The sequence below is a fragment of the Phascolarctos cinereus genome, unplaced genomic scaffold (genome assembly GCF_003287225.1).
Source record: "Phascolarctos cinereus isolate Bilbo 61053 unplaced genomic scaffold, phaCin_HiC Scaffold_2;HRSCAF=192, whole genome shotgun sequence".
NCBI lineage: Eukaryota > Metazoa > Chordata > Mammalia > Diprotodontia > Phascolarctidae > Phascolarctos > Phascolarctos cinereus.
Window position 1 is genome coordinate 131,892,422 of NW_027555625.1, and position 20,906 is coordinate 131,913,327.

General features: G+C 35.0%; 1 protein-coding gene across 4 annotated transcripts in view; it reads left to right on the top strand.

Annotated features, from left to right (window-relative positions):
• The window catches only part of ADAM18 (ADAM metallopeptidase domain 18), a 138,627-nt gene extending 123,592 nt beyond the window's left edge, over positions 1-15,035 (top strand). For 3 of the 4 annotated variants that reach the window (XM_020985217.2, XM_020985218.2, XM_020985220.2), the window contains 3 exons: positions 10,503-10,653; positions 12,813-12,851; positions 14,870-15,035. In XM_020985217.2, the coding sequence (XP_020840876.1) occupies positions 10,503-10,653; positions 12,813-12,851; positions 14,870-14,885 (206 nt within the window). In that variant the 3' untranslated portion in view covers positions 14,886-15,035. The remainder of the gene's footprint in view (positions 1-10,502; positions 10,654-12,812; positions 12,852-14,869) is intronic. The other variant, XM_020985219.2, reaches the window with a different exon arrangement.
• Positions 15,036-20,906: the final 5,871 nt, after the last annotated feature.

The following is a 20,906-nucleotide window of genomic DNA, read 5'->3' on the forward strand; positions in this document are numbered from 1 at the left end:
AGGAAAATTTATATCTCTAAATGCTTACATCAATAAAACAGAAAAAGTAGACCAATGAATTGGGTATGCAATTAAAAAACTAGGAGAACAAACTAACAATCTCCAATTAAACACTAAATTAGAAATCTTAAAAATTAAAGATGAGATTAATAAATGTAAGGAACCCATTGAATTAATAAATAAAAGTAGGAGTTGGTTTTATGAAAAAACCCAGTAAAATAGATAAGCCATTTGTTAATACTTTTTTTAAAAAAATCACTAGTATTAAAAATTAATGGGTGAACATACCACTAATAAAGATGAAATCAAAGCAATTATAGGGAGTTATTTTACCCAGTTACATGTCAATAATTCAACAATTTAAGTGAAATGGAAGAATATTTACAAAAATATAAACCATGCCTAAATTAGCAGAAGAGGAAATAGAATATCTACATAAACTTATTTTAGAACAAGAAAGTAAATAAAATATCTAAATAAACATTTTAAAATAAGAAATGAAAAGGCCGTAGATGAACTTCTTAAGAAAAAAGTGCTAGGACCAGATAGATTTACAAATTAGTTCTATCAAACATTTGAAGACCATATATTTCCAATGCTAAACAAATTATTTGGAATAACAGGCAGAGAAGGGATCCTACCAAATTCCTTTTATGAAACAAATATGATATTGATACCTAAACCAGGAAGAGTAAAGACAGAAGGAATATTATAGACCACTTTCATTAATGAAAATGGATGCAAAAGTACTAAATAAAATTCTAGCTCGGTGATTACTACATGTTATAAAGATTGTACATTATGACCAAGTGGGTTTTATACCAGGAATTCAGGGATGGTTTAACATTAGGAAAACTATTAACATAATAGATTATATCAATAACAAAAATTATTATATGACAAGATGCAGAAAAAACTTTTGATAAAATACAACACTCATTTTTATTAACACTTTATAAGTATAAATGGATTTTTCTTAAATTGATGAGAAGCATGCTTACCTAAAACCACCAGCAAGCATTATTTGTAATGGTGATAAGCTAGAAGTCGTCCCAGTAGGATCAGGTGTGAAACAAGGATGCCCACTGTCACAGTATTATTTAATACTGTATTAGCAGTGCTGGCAATAACAAGAGGAGAGAAAGAAATTGAATGAATTAGAATAGGCAATGAGGTAATAAAACTATCTCTTTTTGCAGATGATGTAATAATATAATTGGAAAACCTAAAGATTTAAAAAAAGAGCCTAGATATTATATTTCAAGAAATCTTCAATGAAAACTGCCCTGATATCCTAGAATCAGAGGGCAAAATAGAAGTAAAAAGAATCTATGATAGCCAAATCTCCCAGGAATATTATAGCCATGTTTCAAAGCTCCCAGATCAAAGAGAAAATACTTCAAGCACTCAGGACGAATTCAAATATCATAGAGCCAAAATCAGGCTTACAAAAGATTTAGCAGCTTCCTTGTTAAAGAAGCTGAGGGCTTGGAATATAATATTCCAGAGGGCAAAGGAGCTAGGATTATAGCCAAGAATAACCTACCCAGGAAAACTGAATATAACTTATCAGGAGGAAAATGGATATTTAGTGAAATATCGGACCTTAAAACATTCCTGATGAAAAGACCACAGCTGAATAAAATTTGACTTTCAAATAGAAGACTCAAGAGAAGTATCAAAAGGTAAACATGAAAGAAATCATAATAATTCAATAAGGTTAAATTGTTTATATCCCTATATGAGAAGATAATACTTTAATGCCTCAGAACGTTATCATTATTATGACTTTTATAAGGAGTATACATAGATAATGAAGTAATATCAATACTAAATGTCATAGCATCCAAATTCATAAAGGAAAAGTTAAATTAGTTATAAGAGGAAATAGACTATACTAGTGGAGGTGGGAATTTCAACTTTCCCCTCCCAGTACTAGATAAATCTAAACATAAAATGAACTAGAAAGAAGTTGAGGATATGAATAGGATTTTAGAAAAGTTAGATAGGTTGGACCTTTGGAGATAACTGAATGGGAATTGAAAGGAGTATATATCTTTTCCTCAGCTGTTAAAAACTGACCATATATTATTGCATAAAAGCCTCACAATCAAATGCACAAGGCAGAAATATTAAATGCATCCTTTTCAGACCACCTTTCAATAAAAATTACATTCAGCAAAGGGCCATGGAAACATAGATTAAAAATTAATTGAAAACTAAATTATCTGATCCTAAAGAATGAGTTGGTGAAAGACTGAGCCATAGAAACAATAAATAATTTCATTAAAGAGAATGACAACAATGAGACAACATACCAAAATTTATGGGATCCAGCCAAAGCAGTATTTAGGGGGAAATTGATATTGTTAAATGTTCACATCAATAAAATAGAGAAAGAGCACATCAATGATTTGGGCATGGAATTTAAAAAAAAACTAGAAAATGAACAAATTAAAAAATCCTTAATTAATTAGAAATTCTGAAAATCAAAGGAAAGATTAATAAAACAAAGTAAACCACTGAACTGATAAAACCAATAAACTGATAAAATTAGTAAAAAGCTGGTTTTATTTTAAAAAACCATTAAAATAGATTAAACATTGGTTAGTTTGATTACAAAACAAAACCAAATTTCCAGTGTCAAAAATGAAAAGGGTAAATTCACCATCATTGTAGAGAAAGTTAAAGTGTCAAAAATGAAAAGGGTAAATTCACCATCATTGTAGAGAAAGTTAAAGTAATTATCAGGATCCAATTTTTTTGGCCAAATCATATGTCAATAAATCTGACAATCTGAGTGAAATGGATGAATATTTCCAAGAAATAAGTTGCCCAGATTAACAGAAGATGAAATAGAATACTTAACCTCATTTTAGAAAAAGAAATCGAAGAAACCATCAGTGAGCTCCCTAAGAAAAAATTACCAAGACCAGATAGATTCACAAGTGAATTCTGCCAAACATTAAAGAACGATTCCAATACGATTGTAAACTATTGGGAAAAATAGGCAGAGTCCTAAATTCCTTTTGTGACACAAATATGGTGCTGATACCACTAAGAAGAGCAAAAAATAGAAAACTCTAAACCAATTACCTTAATGAATACTGATACGAAAATTAAAAAAAAAAAACTAGCAAGAGAGTTACCATAATATATCACAGAGATCTTATACTATGACCAGGTAGGATTTATACAAGGAATATACCACCGGTTTGTTATTAGGAAAACTATCAGCATAATGACTGTATCAGTAACAAAACCAACAGAAATCCTACGATTATCTCAATAGATGCAGAAAAAGCCTTTGACAAAATACATCTGTTCCTATTTAAAACGTGAAAGCATAGGAATTAAATGGAGATTTCCTTAAAATGATAAGTAGCATCAGCAAACATTATTTGTAATGGAGATAAGCTAGAAGCCTTCCTAGTAAGATCATGGATTAAGCAAGGATGTCAATTATCCCCATTATTATTCAATATTGTACTAGAAATGCTAGATAAAGCAAAAAAAATTCAAATAATAAGAACAGACAACAAGGAAACAAAATGGTCACTTTGTAGAAGACATGATGGTAAACTTAGAGAACCCTAGAGAATCAAGTAAAAAACTAGTCAAAAACAATAAACAACTTTAGCAAAGTTTAAGGATTCAAAAGAAACCTATGTAAATCATTAACATTTCTATGTATTACCAGTAAAACTCAGAAGGAACAGATAAGAGAAATTCTGTCTAAAATAACAGCAGACAGTACAAAATACTTGGGAGATTGCATGCCAGAACACACGTAGAAACTACATGAACAGAACTGCAAAACATTTTTTACATCAAGATAGATCTAAACACCTGAAGAAATATTAATTGCTCATGGGTAGGTCAAGCCAATATAACAAAAATGAAAATTTTAATTAAATTGCCTATTCAGTGCCGTGCCAATTAAACTACCAAATTTACAGTGCTAGAAAAAAAAGATGAATAAAATATAAAAGTAATAAAATTCATCTGGAGGAACAAAAGGTCAAGTTCATATCACTGGAATGAAACAAAGTAAAGAACAGTGGCTTAGCAGTACCAGATCTCAAACTATATTACAAGGTCATAATCATCAAAACAATCTGGTACTTGATAAGAAACAGAGTGACAGGTCAGTGGAATAAATTAGGTACAGAATATATGGAAGTGACTGTAGCAACCTAGTGTTTGATAAACCCCAAAATCTAAGCTATTAGGGCAAGAGCTCATAATTTGACAAAAACTGGGAAAACTGGAAAGCAGTGTGGCAAAAACTAGGCATAGACCAACCTCTCATACCACATACTAAGATAAGGTCAAAATGGATACATGATTTAGACATGAGGGGTTATTGGTTGCTGTCCCTTATAATTGAAGAGGAACAAAAATGACATCACTATATTAGAATCAAGGTACAGTGTGTCTGACTGTGGCTGATTAGTCCAGTACAAACTCAAAAGACCATAGGTAGCCAATGATTTCATGGTACAACAGGAAATATTAAAACAAAGTTAAAAGATTTTTAAAAATTGAAAAATGTGAGATATAGTGAAAACAACTGACATGGAAAATTGAAGAGGGAAATTTTTTTTTATTATTTTGATTTATCAACAATCACTTCCATAAGCGTTTGAGTTTTAAAATTTTCTCTCCCTCTTTCCACACCTCCCTCCCCAAGATGGGAACGCAATCTGATATAGGCTTTACATATACATTCCTATTAAACGTTTTCACATTAGTGATGTTGTAAGGAAGAATTAGAACCAATAGGAGGAACTACAAGAAAGAGAAAACAAAACAAAAGAAAAAAATAGCAAATGGTATAGGGCTTCTCTACCTTTGGCTGCAAAGTATGTAATCAGTCTGATTTCTATATTGATCATCTGGTGATGTCCATGTGTAGAGTTGCTTTTTGGGTTGTTAAAAAAAAAGAGAACATTTGTTATTACCAGTGAGTTATCTTGATAAAACTTTATTAGTCTTTGCTCTGTTTAATTTTGTATTCCACATCCAAATTTGTCATTCCAGTTATCTTTTGATTTCTTACTTTAGCTTTCCAATCCCCTATGAGGAATGTGACATCTTTTTTGGTGTTATTTCTAGAAGATGTTGTAGGTCTTCAAAGAACTGATCAACTTTGGCCTCTATGGCATACGTGATTAGAGGATAATTGTATTATTTTGATGTTGAATGGTTTATTGACTATGAGGGCTATTCTATTTCTTCTAAGGAATTCTTGCTTACAGTAGGTGTCATGGTCCTCTTTGAGAAAGACAAACAACAAGTATATGTAGTGATTATCTGAATTAAACTCATCCATTCCCATCCACTTAAGTTTACTGACCCCAAAATGTCTTTCTATCTCCTGTGTGACTACGTCCAGATTACCTTGGTTCATAGATTTTACATTACAGGTTTCAACGCAATATTGATCTTTATAGCATCAGATTTTCCTTTTGTCACTAGATGCATCTGCAGTTGAGCTTCCTTTTGGCTTTGGCCCCAGTTGATTTGTTAGTACAGGAGCTACTTGTAATTGTCCTCTGCTCTTTCCTAGTAACATACTGGATACCTTCTGACCTGAGTGGTTCATCTTCTGATGTCTTTTTTTTAAAAATCATTTTAGTACTGTCCATACGGTTATCTTGGCATAGTTGGACACTTCCTTCTCGAGTGGATCACCTTGTGTCAGAACTCTCCAGCCTGACCTGTCTTGGGTAACTAGCACAGCATAGCTTATACTAGTCAAACCCTCCACTATTTCAAGGCAGTGATATGAGGTTGTTGGTGGTGGGGAATTATAGGCTTACGACCAAGAATAATGTATACAAGAAAACTGAGTATAATCTTAAGTGGGAAAATGGACCTTTAAATTAAACTGAGGACTTTTTATTTTTTGGCTAGGCAATGGGGTTAAGCGACTTGCCCAGGGTCACACAGCTAGTAAGTGTTATGTGTCTGAGGCAGGATTTGAACTCGGGTCCTCCTGACTCCAAGGACAGAGCTCTATTCACTGTGCCACCTAGCTGCCACCTAGCTGCCCCCAAATTGGGGAATTTCAAACATGTGTAATGAAAAGACTCAAGCAACATAGAAACTTTTAAGTACAAAAAATAAAGTCAAGAGAAACAAAAAGGTAAACATGAATGAACAATCACAAGGGACTATAAACAAGGTTAAAATGCTTACATTCTAAGAAGGTGAGATGAAACATGGGTCCCTTTTGAATCTTATCATCATCAGGGGTTATAGAGGGAATCTAAGTAAACAGAAGGCCTGAAAGTGGTTCTATTACATCTTGATGATCTTTAAAGTAAAACAGAGAATGGTAAGGGAATATACTAGAGCTTGTAGGGAAATGAAGGTTATGGAAAATTATCTTACATAATTGGGGTACACAAGTGGAAATCTATATAGACAAGAAGGAAAGGGGAGAGGGGCAGACACTTGAACCTCATATATGAATTGGTTGGAGGGACAAATACATGCACACATAAGTGTGTACAAAAATACATTAATGTGAACTGGGATATACAGGAAAAGGGAGAAGGGGAAACTGGAGGGTGGATTAAGGGAGAGATTAGCCCTTAGCAAATCAAACTCTAAAGATGTACATAAATAGAACAGCTCTTTTGTTGTGGCAAAGAATTAGAATCTGAGAGGTGGTAAGTTATGGTATATTAATGTGAAAGAATACTGTTTGTGCAGTAAGAAATTCAGTAGATAGTTTCATGAAACCAGGGAAGACCTATATGACCTGACATAAAGTGAAGGGAGCAGAAGCAGAACATCTTATTCCAAGCCACTGTAAAATCAAGTGACTTTGAAAGAGTCAGCAACTCTGATCAGTATAATGACCAAGCATGATTCCAGAGAACTAATGATTTAGGCATAAGAGGTTATTGGTTGCTGTCCTTTGTAATTGAAAAAGACCCAAATGACATAACTATGGGTCAAAGTACAGTGTATACAATGCTTTTGACCTCTTGATAGAAAACTGATGGATATAGAATGAAGATTGACACTTAAATATTTTTTAATATGGCCAATACAGGAATTAGATTTACTTGACTATCTATCTATCTATCTATCTATCTATCTATCTATCTATCTATCTGTCTGTCTGTCTGTCTGTCTGTCTGTCTGTCTCTGTCTGTCTAGCTATCTGTCTAGCTATCTAGCTAATTGCATCGGGGTTTTGTTTTTCTTTATTTTTTGATTGGGAGTGTGGTGGGTGGGAGGGTGAGAAGGTAGACTTTTGCTGATTGAAAAAGTTTTTTTTTAATTTTAAAGAAAGTAACCTCTTCATTTTTTTTTTAGAACACCTCATCTGGCTCTCCCATTTGCACCCGTAATGCCTTACCTTGTATTTTACTTTTCTTTGTCTATGTCATTATTCTGAGTAGCATGCAAATTCATTAAGAACAGAGACTGTAATTCTATCATCTTTGTTTCCCCATTTTGCTTTTTGCCTTTCTTTCTATTGAATCATATGCTTAGCTTTGTACATGTTATTTGTTTAAAAAGTACATTTTCACTTATTCTCTTAAGTCTAACCCTCTCATCTTACAGATGAGGAATTTAAAGCCCAGAAAGGTGAAGTGATTTGTCCGAAGCTTTCCCAAGTATTAAGTGGCAGAGCTAGGATTTTAACCCAGATTCTTTGACTCCACATTTAGTGGTCTTGCAGTGCAGAGGAAATCATATAATCACAAAAGTTACAAAAATGTTCATACAATTAGACCCATTGATCTCACTTTCAAAAAAGGTTACTGATGGAAAAAATACCAATATTTTACATTAAAATATTCCTAGCAGAAGTACTTAAAATTGCAAAGAAAAAATAGTAAAGAAACTATGTATCTAATCATTAGTTTGTAATGTAACAAAAGACTGAATGCAAAGTGATCAGACTTCCAGTAGGGGACTGTCATGAAAATTAGACTGTGTAGTCTGAGAACATAGATAGCAGAAATACTAATAAGTCTCTGTTAAACACTACTTTAATAAGCAGACTTCATTTCACCAAGGCTGATAACAGGCATATGCCATTGGATTTATCCAGTGCACCCCAAAATGTCATACCTCTTGATGGAGCCTATGAAATGATCAAAATCCAAGAGTAGACTCAAAAAGCTCTCAATACAAGATATCTATATGAACTCAGGCAACAACATATCAACAAAGACATGCCAGACAACTGACTGCCATATGGATTTGTTTGTGAAAATGGGTTTATGATAGCAATTCGGGATGAGGTTACTGCCATCAGAAACTACAGAAGTATTTTCCTTAGAAATTCCAGTCTTAAAAATCAATGTAAATTATGCAGGGAGATAGTGGAGACCATGCAACATATTATTGCAGATTGTAAAAGATTTTTATGACTAATATCTAGGAAGACATGGTTAAAGTTATACATCAAAAACTTGGTATCTTTCATAGACTTATCAATGACAGTACTGACTTCAAAATATCCTAAAGAGCTCAACCAATAAATTGTGCTGGAACTATTGTCCAAATTGCCTGGGCATGACATTAATCCATACAAATTTAACAGTGTTTTAAAGTAGATGTCACAATGCTAAATAATCATAATTTCCAAACAAAAGTCTTTTAAAAAAGAGACATAGCAGAGGACATCAAGATCATGTGGAAATAGGATGAGATGTATGGCATCCTTGTTGTCTCTCCTATTAAAGATGGTTCAGTGAGTCTACAGAGGATTCAACTGCAAGCAAGTAGTTTTATCTACCTGTGAGATGTTTTGTAGAATGTTGGAACTTGTCCCATGACTGTTTCTATATGAACACCATTAAAAAATAATGGTAATATAATAGTAAAAGACAGATGTGTTCACATGTATTATCTAAATGTATAAAGTGGTACATGTATGACATGGATATATATGATCTAAAGCTCGGCCTGCTATTGCAGAAAAGAGGAAAGCCAAGGGCCCTGTCTGTACTGTCAGTGCTCTATTGGAGGGGAGAGGAGACAGGTAGGCCCTAGGCTGGGCTGGGCCTCTAAAGAGGGATATTGGGCCAGAATTACATGTAACTGCTGCTCCTCCAAGACTACTGATTTAGAGTTAGGATCCTGGATTTGGAAGGAAAGCTGCTTCTCTAGTTACTCTTGAGGAGGACAGACCTTAGTTTATATTAACTGGCTTAGTTTCTCCTCAACAAATGCTGATTACATAAAAGACCATCACAGATTACAAATATCAAATAAATTCACATATCCAAGGAAACAGCAAACTGAAGAAGTTATAACGATTAAAATAATCAAAAGACTTTGCAATAGTAAATGTGATTTTCACCTGAGAGTGAGAGGAGACCTCAGATTAAACTAGGAGAGAGAGTAGTCTCACCCACAGGCAATTGTCTCTGCATTACATATGTTGGAAGTTCAGTATGTGAGGATTCTCTGTGTGTTTGTAAATCTAAGGAGATCTTGGACCTCGTCTCTCATGATCTTCTCTTATAAAAATTCGCTGGTAATCTCTAATCAGGTTCTTCTTCCCTCATGTCAACAGCTCCTTGCTAGGTTCTTCTCTGCCAGTCAGGAGTCACATCTCCTTCTGTGTGCACTATACAACACAATTTCAGAAGACCGCCTCAGATTTAGTAGAAGCAGCATGACAATAATAATGATAATATATTGATAATAAGGAAAATTAAACTTAGGTGATAATAAGATATTATGTCATTGTGGTCAGACCCCTAGTGTAACTGGGGAAGTTTGAGTTAATCCACCATACTCCCACAATAGCAACCTTTGCTATTGAAAGCCAAGAATTTGTGAAGCAGCCTTGGGACCATTTAACTTAACCATACTCTCATGTGGGTTGATCTGGGACCCAGCTATGGGCCCTCAAGGCAAGGAGAATATAAAAACAATTTTAGGACTTTGGCAGAAAGGTTCTGGGACCCTGGGTTACTCCATTGTATGAATTGTGTTCTGCTTGTACAAGTAGAATTTGGTCAGCTCAGAAGTAAAATATGGGAAGTCTAAGGAGGAAGAGATTACTTTTTTTTTTGATTATCCCTGCTTTTATCCATCTGCCTATCCTTAAAAACCATCTGTTTCTCTGTCACAAGACTCTCTTTCCATAATCCCCTTAAACATTGTTCATTTGATTATGTTATATATTGCTGGCTACATTCTTCTACTTTCTTTTCTACAGAAACTATAAGAAAACTTAGTTGGTTGCACAAAAAGACCACTATAAAGCAATTATGTTTCTGCTCAGGAGTCACAGCTTCCTAAATAATAGGAGAGAGTAGGACATCCTATGAATTACATTTGGCTTGATATAATCCCTTTAGGCAGAATGACCTTATGAAGTATCATTGGGCCTCTCTATTCTTTTATTAATCTTAGGTAGTTTTGTTTCCATGTGTAAGTTTATACAACTTGGCCCCCAATGGTTAGTTGCACAATTTATATTCATATGAGATTGTTGATATTTTTTCTCTTCCTAGATAAAGCTCGAGGTTATACTGTTATTCGAAAGAACTGGCTTATTCTAAGCTTCTACATTTCTCTACCCTTTCTCATCATTACTCTCATTATTGTTGCAAAACGTGATAAAGTGAAAGAATTATGCACTGTAGAAGAAACACAAAGTGAAGGGTAAATTAATTTTGTATATTTTATTTTTTAGATAAAATCAAGGAAAAAATACCCAACTTTACACTTGGAGCATCCCAAGTTTAAAGTCATTGCTGAGTAATTAGTAAGATTAGAAAGAGAATGTTTATGTAAAAGATTACATAAAGATGTAATGTGAAGATGATTACATAAAGAAAGAAGAGAATATATTTTTGCTCCTGGGCAACTTGTATTCTAGTTGGGAAGATATGATGTAGACATAAATATTTTTTTAAAATAACTTTTCTAGAGAGTTTAGGTGGTCCTTTAACTTTTCTCTAGCTCTTAGGAGAGAGAGTTCTGGCCCCCTCCATAGCAGGGAACCATGATGGCTAAGAATGTTTTATGATATGCATTGAACTTCCCAAGCATCTCAGAATCATAACAGAAACCATCAAAAAAAAAATAACTCTTTCCTGTTAATGATGACTGGGAATAAATAGACATGAAAAAAAAATTGAAGAAGAGTAGGAATCTTGGCAGAGACTGAGGGAGATAAGGTAATAGAATAGGCCTCACTTTGGAAACTGCCTTGAATACCTGGGTTTTCCATTTCAGCAGGTATTTCTACCTTCAAATCAAAATCAGTTATCAAAATTATCATCCACTGTGACAAATGTAAAAGAGACCTATTCTAGTTATCGTAAGGATTGTAAGAAGCATTGGTTTTGTAGTGCCTTGGTAAAGAGAAAAGGCAATCTGACTCCTACACTTATGCCTGGGAAATCTATGTCTATCCTGAGGACTGGCTATCTATGCAGAGGAGACTTTATCTAGTTGAGAGAATGATCAATAAAGCTACATGGGTAATGAACATTTTGATCAGCAACTTCTCTCACTTGTAGGTACAGAGTTAGGTGGCAACTAAGCAGTGATCTCCTATAGTTCAATCTAACTCCTTTTTTCCCCCTTGTATTTCAAGACACTGTGAAAGGACCACCAACTGCTGAAAAGTTTCCTCTAGGTCAGCTCTTATCAGTATAACAACATTGGGAGGAGGAGAGACATACAAATGATATGCATGATAAACCAAAAGAATACTAGGCTAGAAGCAATCATAGGAAGAGAGGGAATTAGAGGAAGTTTGTGCTTTTGCCATTCTCAATGTTGATTTTAGTTATTTTTAGAATAATTTTTGTATATAATTAGCAGTACATAATGGATAGAAGACTGGCCTTGGAGCCAGGAAAACCTGCATTTAAGTCCTACCTCTAACACATATTAGCTGTGTTACACTGGGTCAATCTCTTAGCCTTTCTGTGTCTTGCACAACTCTCTAAAACTATAAGTTACAGGTCATTTGTTTATCTCATCCATGGCGAGAGTTTCCTTTTAGGAGTTTTTCTTCAGTTGTTCCAGTTGTATCCAACTCTTTGTGACCCCATTTGGGATTTTTGTGGCAAAGATATTGGAGTGGTTTGCCATTTTACAGATGATGAACTGAGGCAAACAGGGTTAAATGATTTGCTCAGGGTCACACAGTTAATAAGTGTCTGAGGCTATATTTGAACTCATGTCTTTCTGACTCTAGGCCCCAAGGCTCATTGAGCCACTTAACTGCCCAGGAGTTCCCCACACTAATGAAATCATAGGTCTAGACAGAAAACAAACAAATAGAATGACAAACTAGGACTTAGGAGATAAGGACTATACTCCCATTTAAAACTATGAATCATCATTGCTATAGGTACAAAAAATATTCAATCAAAATTTTCTTCTGTAGTGAACAGGAGGGAATAAAATTGGGGACAGAGTTAGGAGAAAGGGAATGTTATGGTTTTGGTTTTTTTAGGTTCTATTTCAAGGCTTGGCTACTGTGAAATTTGTTTCACCAGCCCTAAGACAGTCATAGTAAACTGTAGTACTCCTCTTAGTAGATGGATCACCACCTGGTAACCAGGCTTTCCAAAAGAAAAAAGAAAAACAAATTCACTGTGACATATGCTGTGAGAGGCAGCCATAAAGGAAAAGTGGGTGGGAGAATACAGCATAATCAAGTGGGTACCAGGTATTTGCTATTGTTTATATTGTGTTTAATTAAGAATGATTCTTTCTGAGATTTTGCTTCAACCAACCACTTAATTCCTCAGGATTCTGTATTAATTTAAAAAATAAATCCTTTTTTTCCCCCCTTAAAACAGATCTCTATCAGGAGAGAGCAGCATGTCATATAGTACAAGGTGAGGTTATATGTTTTCTGCTGGAGAAGAACTAAGAATCATTGTATTGATTTCTCATTTACCCAGTCACTCTTCAGCCCTTTACAATATGGCTTCCAAACACACCATTGTACTGAGACATCTCTTGCAACATTCACCAATATTCTCTTAATTGCTGTCTGGTGGCCTTTTACTCCTTGACCTTTCTGTAGCATTGAACACTTTTACGTATGTCATGATACCTCCATGGAGTACAGAGCCCTCTGCCTTACAGACTTCTAATTTATAGATTAAAAAAATTACCTGTACCCTGGCATTTAAGGCCAAGCTTTCTATAGTCTGCTTCCAGTCTGCCTTTTCAGTCTTGTTTCACATTATTCCCTGTCAAAAATTGTACATTTTAGCCAAACTGGATTACCAGCTATTAGAAGAAGTTGGCATTACTTCTTCCATCTCTGCATTTATACAGAGTATCTCCTATGCTTAGGAATCCATTTTCTTTTCACTACATTTCACAGTCTTTCCCTTTCTTCCAAGTTCACCTTCTCTTTGAAACCGTTGCTGATTTTCTTTTCCCCTCTTCCCACACCCAGCTAAAAGTGTTTTATTCTCTCAAGTTTTCTTTTTCAAATTAGTTTTCTCAAATTTTCCTAATGTACTTTATCTGGATCTCTCCTTTGTCTCCATCATACACTTCCTCTATTATGCTTGGTATGCATATCACATTCAGCCCATTAGACCATACATTTCTTGAGGCCAGAGCCTATGTGGTATTATCTATCTTTGTATTCCAACACTAGGGTACAATAGGTACAAAATAAAATGTATTCAAAGAAATTATTTTTAAATTTTACTTTTGTTTTCTCTCTTCAGTTCTATAATGTGTGCAGTAATAAATGTTTTTTCACTTTTCCTAATCTAGTATTTCACAGAAGGTGGCAGGGAGAAAAGGAAGTGGGGAGGAGACAGAGATTAATATAGTGAAGCCAAAATGAACTGAACTTTCCCCACAGATATTTCTGGTTAGGCTATAAATATTTTCCAAGTTCATTGTGTCTTTATTAAGTTGGGGATACAAGGACTGGACATTTTTGTACTCAAGTGGTGATAAGAATCATCTGTCTCTTATTATTCAGAAATTTATAATCTATAGCTCATTTTCATATTAACTGGGTATCCACATAAGACAAAGCATTATATAGATAATAAATAATATCTTCAGTGTATCCTAATTGAATAGGTGTTTAGTTATCAATGAAAGAAGTTAGTGAATGTAATTAGAACTTGAACTATGTGAACTGTTTTCCTCTTGTACCTTGCACACTGCGAGTCCTCAGTACTGATGAAGTTACCCAATAATTACATTTAGAGCAATCATTTCAGCTCAAAGAAAATACTCTGACTCTTCTTCCAGGATTAGTGGTCCTTTTCTCCCCTAATCTCTGATACCAAATTCAAGTTTTGATGGGTGTCATAACATAGAGCCATCACTTCTGTTGAAGAGAGGCAAAGTGAAAACAGTTTAGTCTGAAAGTGAAAAAAGTTTAGTCTGCACTCCAGTAAAGACTGGAATTATTGGAACATGTCAGGATAGACTTACTATTCTTTTTTGGGTTCTAGCTTATGCAGTCAAACTTTTTCTTGCTTTCCTTCTCTTATCTCTTTCCTGTCCCAGTAATGCCTAATGTAATTTTTCTGTCCAGTTATTTTCCCCAGAATTGCGACTAGTCCATGGAATAGAGTTTTATGTACATTTTGGACAAGACCAAAATTCCTTCCCCAAATTGAGTTAGGTAATTAGAGATCCTGAGACAGCTATCTTCTCCAACAGATCATCCCAAGGGGGAAGACAGAATATTATGTTTTAAAGGTTTGGTTAGATTCAACTGATCAATTTTAACAAAGAGGGAAAGGGAGAACAAGATAGGCAACTTCTCCTGCTAATTACATTTTTCACTGAGAAATTTGTAATAGCTGAATTAGGACAGTTCTTGCTTCCTTGCTAAGTATTTCTGTCTTTTTTTTTTTTTGCTTCTCAGCGATCACAGTACCTAAGGTGGCAAAAAGTGGAATCTAGAGTCCGAAAATGACCATACATTCACAGAAGCCTGACTAATGAAATAAAGAAAAGCTTTGCTTTCTCTTCTTTTCATTTCTTGTATTAAAGGTATTAACTCTCACAACAATAAATCAAATGAATGAAGACTTGTTCACTTCTTTCTAGTCTTTCTTCTTTCCAGTTTTTCTCCATCAGTGATTAATGATTTTGTTTTAATTTATGATCTTTGGCTCCAAAATAAGATGACTGAATGGAAAATGAAGGGATACGGAATAATTACCTTTTTGGCAGCTCTGACACTAGCCATCATTGGCATCAGAGGAAGAGATCCAACTATCCCAGGCACTAAATACTGTAATGAAAGGAATTTACAGAATAGATTCATGTACTCTAACAAGTGCCCTATCATATTTTTACTTGGAGGTTTCAATTTTGGGGGCAGAACTTGTGGGCTAGAGTGAGGAAGAGACTTATAGTAGAAATGTGAAAAAGCAAGGCATCAGAGTAATTCCCATTTAGTGATCTGGTCCAGTTTTTATCTCTGAAGAGCCAGAGAATTATTGCAAGAAGTGCTCCAATCTATCTGTGATTCCATAAATACTCAAGCATATCTTCTGCAGGCAGTAATTTAATATCTTGCCCATAAATGTGTTCATTATTTTTCAAATGTATATAGCTATCATTATGATATCTAATAACAATGTAATTGTTAATTTAATTGTGATACATTAGCATAATGAAACACTAGAACACAATTAAGATGGGCAGACATGAGAAACACAAATCTGGAAAGAGCTCTCTATGAAATAATACAAAGCTAAAAAATCAGAATGGAGTATACATCAACTATAATTATAGGATGAAGGTAAGTGAGAATGGATTAAACATCCTTACAGGGATTTTCAATTCATATAAGAAATAGGAACTGAAAATTGTTATGATATGCATTGAAATTAATTAATTTAGAGACTTCTGGTTAATATGGCAATGATAAAGGTTTTAGGCCAGGGCTGGGGAACCTAGCTCCCCAGAGAAATACCTATTAACAATCAAGATGGCCACATAGGACAACAAAACCAAAGAAAACACTACTGAGCTCCTTCATTCCATAAAGAATAGAATAACCAGCATCTAAAGCTAGGACCACTCCAGGGATTTTAGGAGACATCATAAGGCAACTGGTCTAAGGCCAGTGTAAAATTTAAAAAATGTGAGGCTGTGGGTTTATAAACTCCTTAGATTTTTATGTTATTTATATATCACTTCCCCTTTTCTCTTATAAGCCCCAATATTCAGACCAAGAAGCATTCCCTCATTTCTTAGAGGAGCCTAGCCACCCTTCTCTTCTCACCTCACCAAAAAGGAACAAGTCCATGGGCTCATTCATCTTGGATGCTTACCTATGTAGTATGCATCTAGCATGTAATATATGTGTTCATTGATGCAAATTTTGCTGTATACTTTTTTTTTGTAATTTACTTCTTTTGTATTAGCATCATAAACCTATTGTATTGTTTGTTAACAATGGTTACTTTGTTAGCAAATTTATATATTTTGTATAGGCCCTCCATATTATTACATGTATGTAACATTCATTCTGGTAAGACTTAGACTGACTGCTTTGAAGGGTTGAGCAGTGAGAGAGGGAGAGGAGTCTCTAAAAATTGGGAGTTGTATTTTTTCCTAGTTTGGGAAAAGAAGAAGTGATTTTAGGATCAGAAGTGGATAGCAGACTTTTTTTTTTAATAAGAGTTTGAGTCATCTGGAGAGGGAAGAATATTAATTGCGAAATCTGATTACAAGCTGGGCATACAGACTTTTCTCAAGACTTAGTAGAACGCACTAGGGAAGGCATCCAAAGTGGATAATGCAAAACCTTTTAAAGACACAAAAGAGCTATAGAGCAGAGGTGTCAAACTCACTACCTGAACTTGGCATTTTTGCCAAGTACAGATTGAACCAGATTAAAATGTATTTGTGATATGTTTAACAAAATAAAATACAACAGGTAATACTTGTGGTTTCCTAAGTCAATATGTGTACCACAAGGATCCATTTCTATTTGAATTTGACACTATTGCTATACAGTATTTGGCACTATGGTCTTTGCTGAACACACTAAAGTAGATTTTCTAGAGATAGCAGACATAACAGGAAATTTAAAGGTAAAATAACTGATTTACTCATTCCCACCCCACTTTAAGTGATCAGATGCCCAATCAATTTCATATCTTTAGACTAAATGTTTAAGTCTTTTAACCTGTAGTGATGTTTTACAAGAATCATGTTCAGATAGCCTGATTTGGCCACACCACAGGATTTTCTATAAGTTATCAAGTTACAGAACCAGAATCATTTGAGAGGTAGGAGCAAACACAGCTTTCCAACATACCTTGGAAGCAGTGACCTGTGGAAGAGAAGGGAAATAATGAAAGAAGTCATCAGTTCTACAGGCATGTTAGATCAGAAGACAGGGCCTGATGGAAATCCCATTAAAAGTTTAGTTCTTTTCAACTTCTCCTACTACTTGTGTATCTACACACTAGAACATAATCTGTTTCATTATCCAAACATTTCTAATAAACTGAAATCTGCTTCAGCCACAAAGAGTTTGAGGATTAACTAAATTAACTACACACACACACACACACACACACACACACACACACACACACACACACACACAAAGTTAGAATTTCTTCCTAAAGGTTAGGAATACTTAACTGGGGGCTCAGACCAATTGTGATTGAAATCATAACTTTTCATGTAAAATAAACTCCTGAAAGCCAAATGGGAATGAACCTCAAGGACCTAAGCCTCTAAGCTTAAATGAACTAATTAGTGTGATAGTGTTATGTTTAAACAATTGGGAAGATTTTAATTGCACATGGTTAGGCTATAACAATATATGATGCTACCTAAATCAGTATACAAATTTAGTACCATACCAAGAGATAATTTTATAAATCTGGACAAAATACATTTCAAAATGCATTTTAGAGAAACAAAAGGTAAAGAATTTCAAGGGAAATAATGAAAAAAGTAGGAAGGAACAGAGTCTAGTAGTATCAAATCTCAAATTATACTGTAAAGTAGTAAACATTGAAATAACTTGGTACTGGCTTAAAAAATCCCTTAAATCTTAATAGAAAATTTGATCAATTGAGGAGATTAAACATGACCCAGAAGCAACTGAATGGCTTAAAAACACCAATGACTAGACTAAGGACTTCCTATTTGACAACAAATGCTGAGAAAGTTGAAAAGCAGTGTGGCAGAACAGGTTTAGACTATCAGTTATTTTTTCAGTTGTGTCTGACTCTGAGTGGCTCTGTTTGGGGTTTTCTTGGCAGAGATACTGGAGTAGTTTGCCATTTAATTCTCCAGCTCCTTTTACAGATAAGGAGACTGAGGCAAACAAGGTTAAATGACTTGCCCAGGGTCACACAGCTACTAAATGTCAAGCTCTATTCCTGATTCCATGCCCAGCACTGTGCCATCTAGCTGCCTGGTTTAGATTGTATCTCACCAGATACCATGATAAATTCCTGATAAACATATTAAATATAAATGACTATCTTATTTTTTAAAAATTAGAGGGCAAAAGAATATACCTTTTACAAGTATGGCTGGTGGGAAGAATTCTTACATAAACAAAAGGGAAAAAGATGAATGAATGAATGAACGAATGAATAAGTATTTATAAGCAGTTACTACATGCCAAACAATACTAAATCCCGAAGATACAAATACAAAAGCAAAGAGAGTTCTCGACCTGGAGGAGTTTGTTTTAATAAGGAGAGATATCATATGTAGGGGATTGGTGGCCAGGGAAATTTTGGTTTAGAAAGTTACAGGGAAAATGAGTAGATCAAGATACTTTCTAAGGGCAGTGGCATTACTGATTACATGCATGGCTACTGTTAGGAAGATGGCTGGGGAATAAAATGAAGCATCCTTGGAGCCAGTTCAAATATAATGAGCCACAGGAGGCACTCACCAATCAAGATAGGAGGGTTCCAGGCAGGGGAGTAATGGAGCTAAAAGGGAGAGGTACTCCAGTGCCTGATCTGCACTCTGGACAGTAAGGCTGATGGTGGGAAGATGGCCAGGTTGCAAAGTGACACATGGCTAGAGACTCCCTAGATAAAGTGGGCCAAGTGAAACTTTCACCGATGAAGCAAGGAACCTCAGTATGGGAGATCTGGAGCTGAAAGAGTTAATTAAGATCATAACAGATAAAACGTACTATTTTATTACATTAAATAGAAATGCTTTTGTATACCATAATAAATGCACTTAGAATAAGAAATAAGAAATTTAGAATTATAACCATGAAATCAGAAAATTGTGACCCTTCAACCTGATGATACTATTATACATGCATTCCAAGGAAAATACTGGGCACTTTACTTAGCGTCTCAGCCTCAGTCACCTCATTTGTAAAATAAGGAACATAGTAGCACCTGTCTCTAGGGATATTGTGTAGATCAAATGAGAAAATATAATTAAAATGCTTTGCAAACCTGAAAATATGTTGTTGCAGATAATATATAGCCAACATGTTGAATGATAAAATCAGGATCCAAAAACTATCTCAACTGGATAATACTTTGGGATAAATTATACTATAAAGTAGTAATCATTAAAACAACTTGGTACTGGTTTTAAAAATCCCTATCCTAATAGATGACATTAAATTGATATAAATTCTACTCTTAAGGTCAAATTCACTGCACAAGCAAAACCGATATGACTCAGCAGTGTGACACAGCAGGGAAAAAAAGACCAGGCACTGTGTTAGTACCTTTCCCAATTTCTAATCACTCTCTCATGAGACTATTTCAAATCTTCCCTCATCAAGACTGCTACATCATTTATCTTTTGCTTTCAGCAAAGATTTCACCTTCTATTTTACTGAGAACGTTGAGGCCATCTGTAATAAACTCCCTCTTTTCTCATATTCTGTGCTTCAAAACCTCTTGACCTCATTCCCCATTCTCTATTCCTTTTCCCCAGTCTTAAAGGAAGGGGTGGGTGGCCCTTTTCACCAAAGCCAATCCTTTTCATGTTGCTCTTTTTCCTTTTCCCTCCCATCTTTATAAACTCCTTGAAGGTATTTTTGACTCTGTCTCTTCGTAAAGCCTTGAAATAACCCCTCATTCTCTCTTCCTTTGCCTCAGTTTAGAGACAATGAGGTGGACCTTTTCTTTGCCACTGCTCTCCTTCTACAAATATCCTTGGTCTCACCCACTCATCTCTCCCCAAGCCTGCCATGGCACCCCATTCCTCTTGTCTTATGTACTGAGGACCTTGCCTCATATTTCAGCAGAAAAAAAATGAGGCATAAATTGACATAAATTAAACTTTATAAAGGGATATTTACTTTCTCACTATAGCAAGAGCTATAATGGTACACACATTTCCCTCCAACACGCTAGGGGCACACTCTCCCCCTATTCTTATTGTTGTTCAGTTGTTTTTAGTCCACCAGAGATATCAATCATGAATCCCACAGGCTCCATGCAGCCCAAATATTCCAAAACCATATTAAAATGTAATTGGGAAATATTTAATGCAGAGATCCATTTCTATTTTAGTTTGACATCACTGCTCTATACCCCCTCGGTTCCTGGAGAGAGGGGGCTCAGTCTTTTTATTTTTTTTTAGGCAATTGGGGTTCAGTGAATTGGCCACAGTCACACAGCTAATAAGTGTCAAGTGTTTGGTCTGAGGCCAGATTTGAACCCAGGCACCACCTAGCTGCCTCAGGGGCTTAGTCTTAATGTAGTTTCTCTATATCTTTGATTCCATGAAATTCATAACCATATGAGCAAGTTCTTTCTCAGCTACTACTAAGTTGGGTCTTGAAGGCTGTTCCTCACTTGTGCCTAAAGCTTCTTCCCTTATAACATTCTCTCTTTTATCACTGAAATGCTGATAGTCAGGAAGAAGTCAGACCAAGAAGATTTGGGCAAGTTTGCAAAGTGGTAAGGGCTGAGAACTAAGAGGAGATG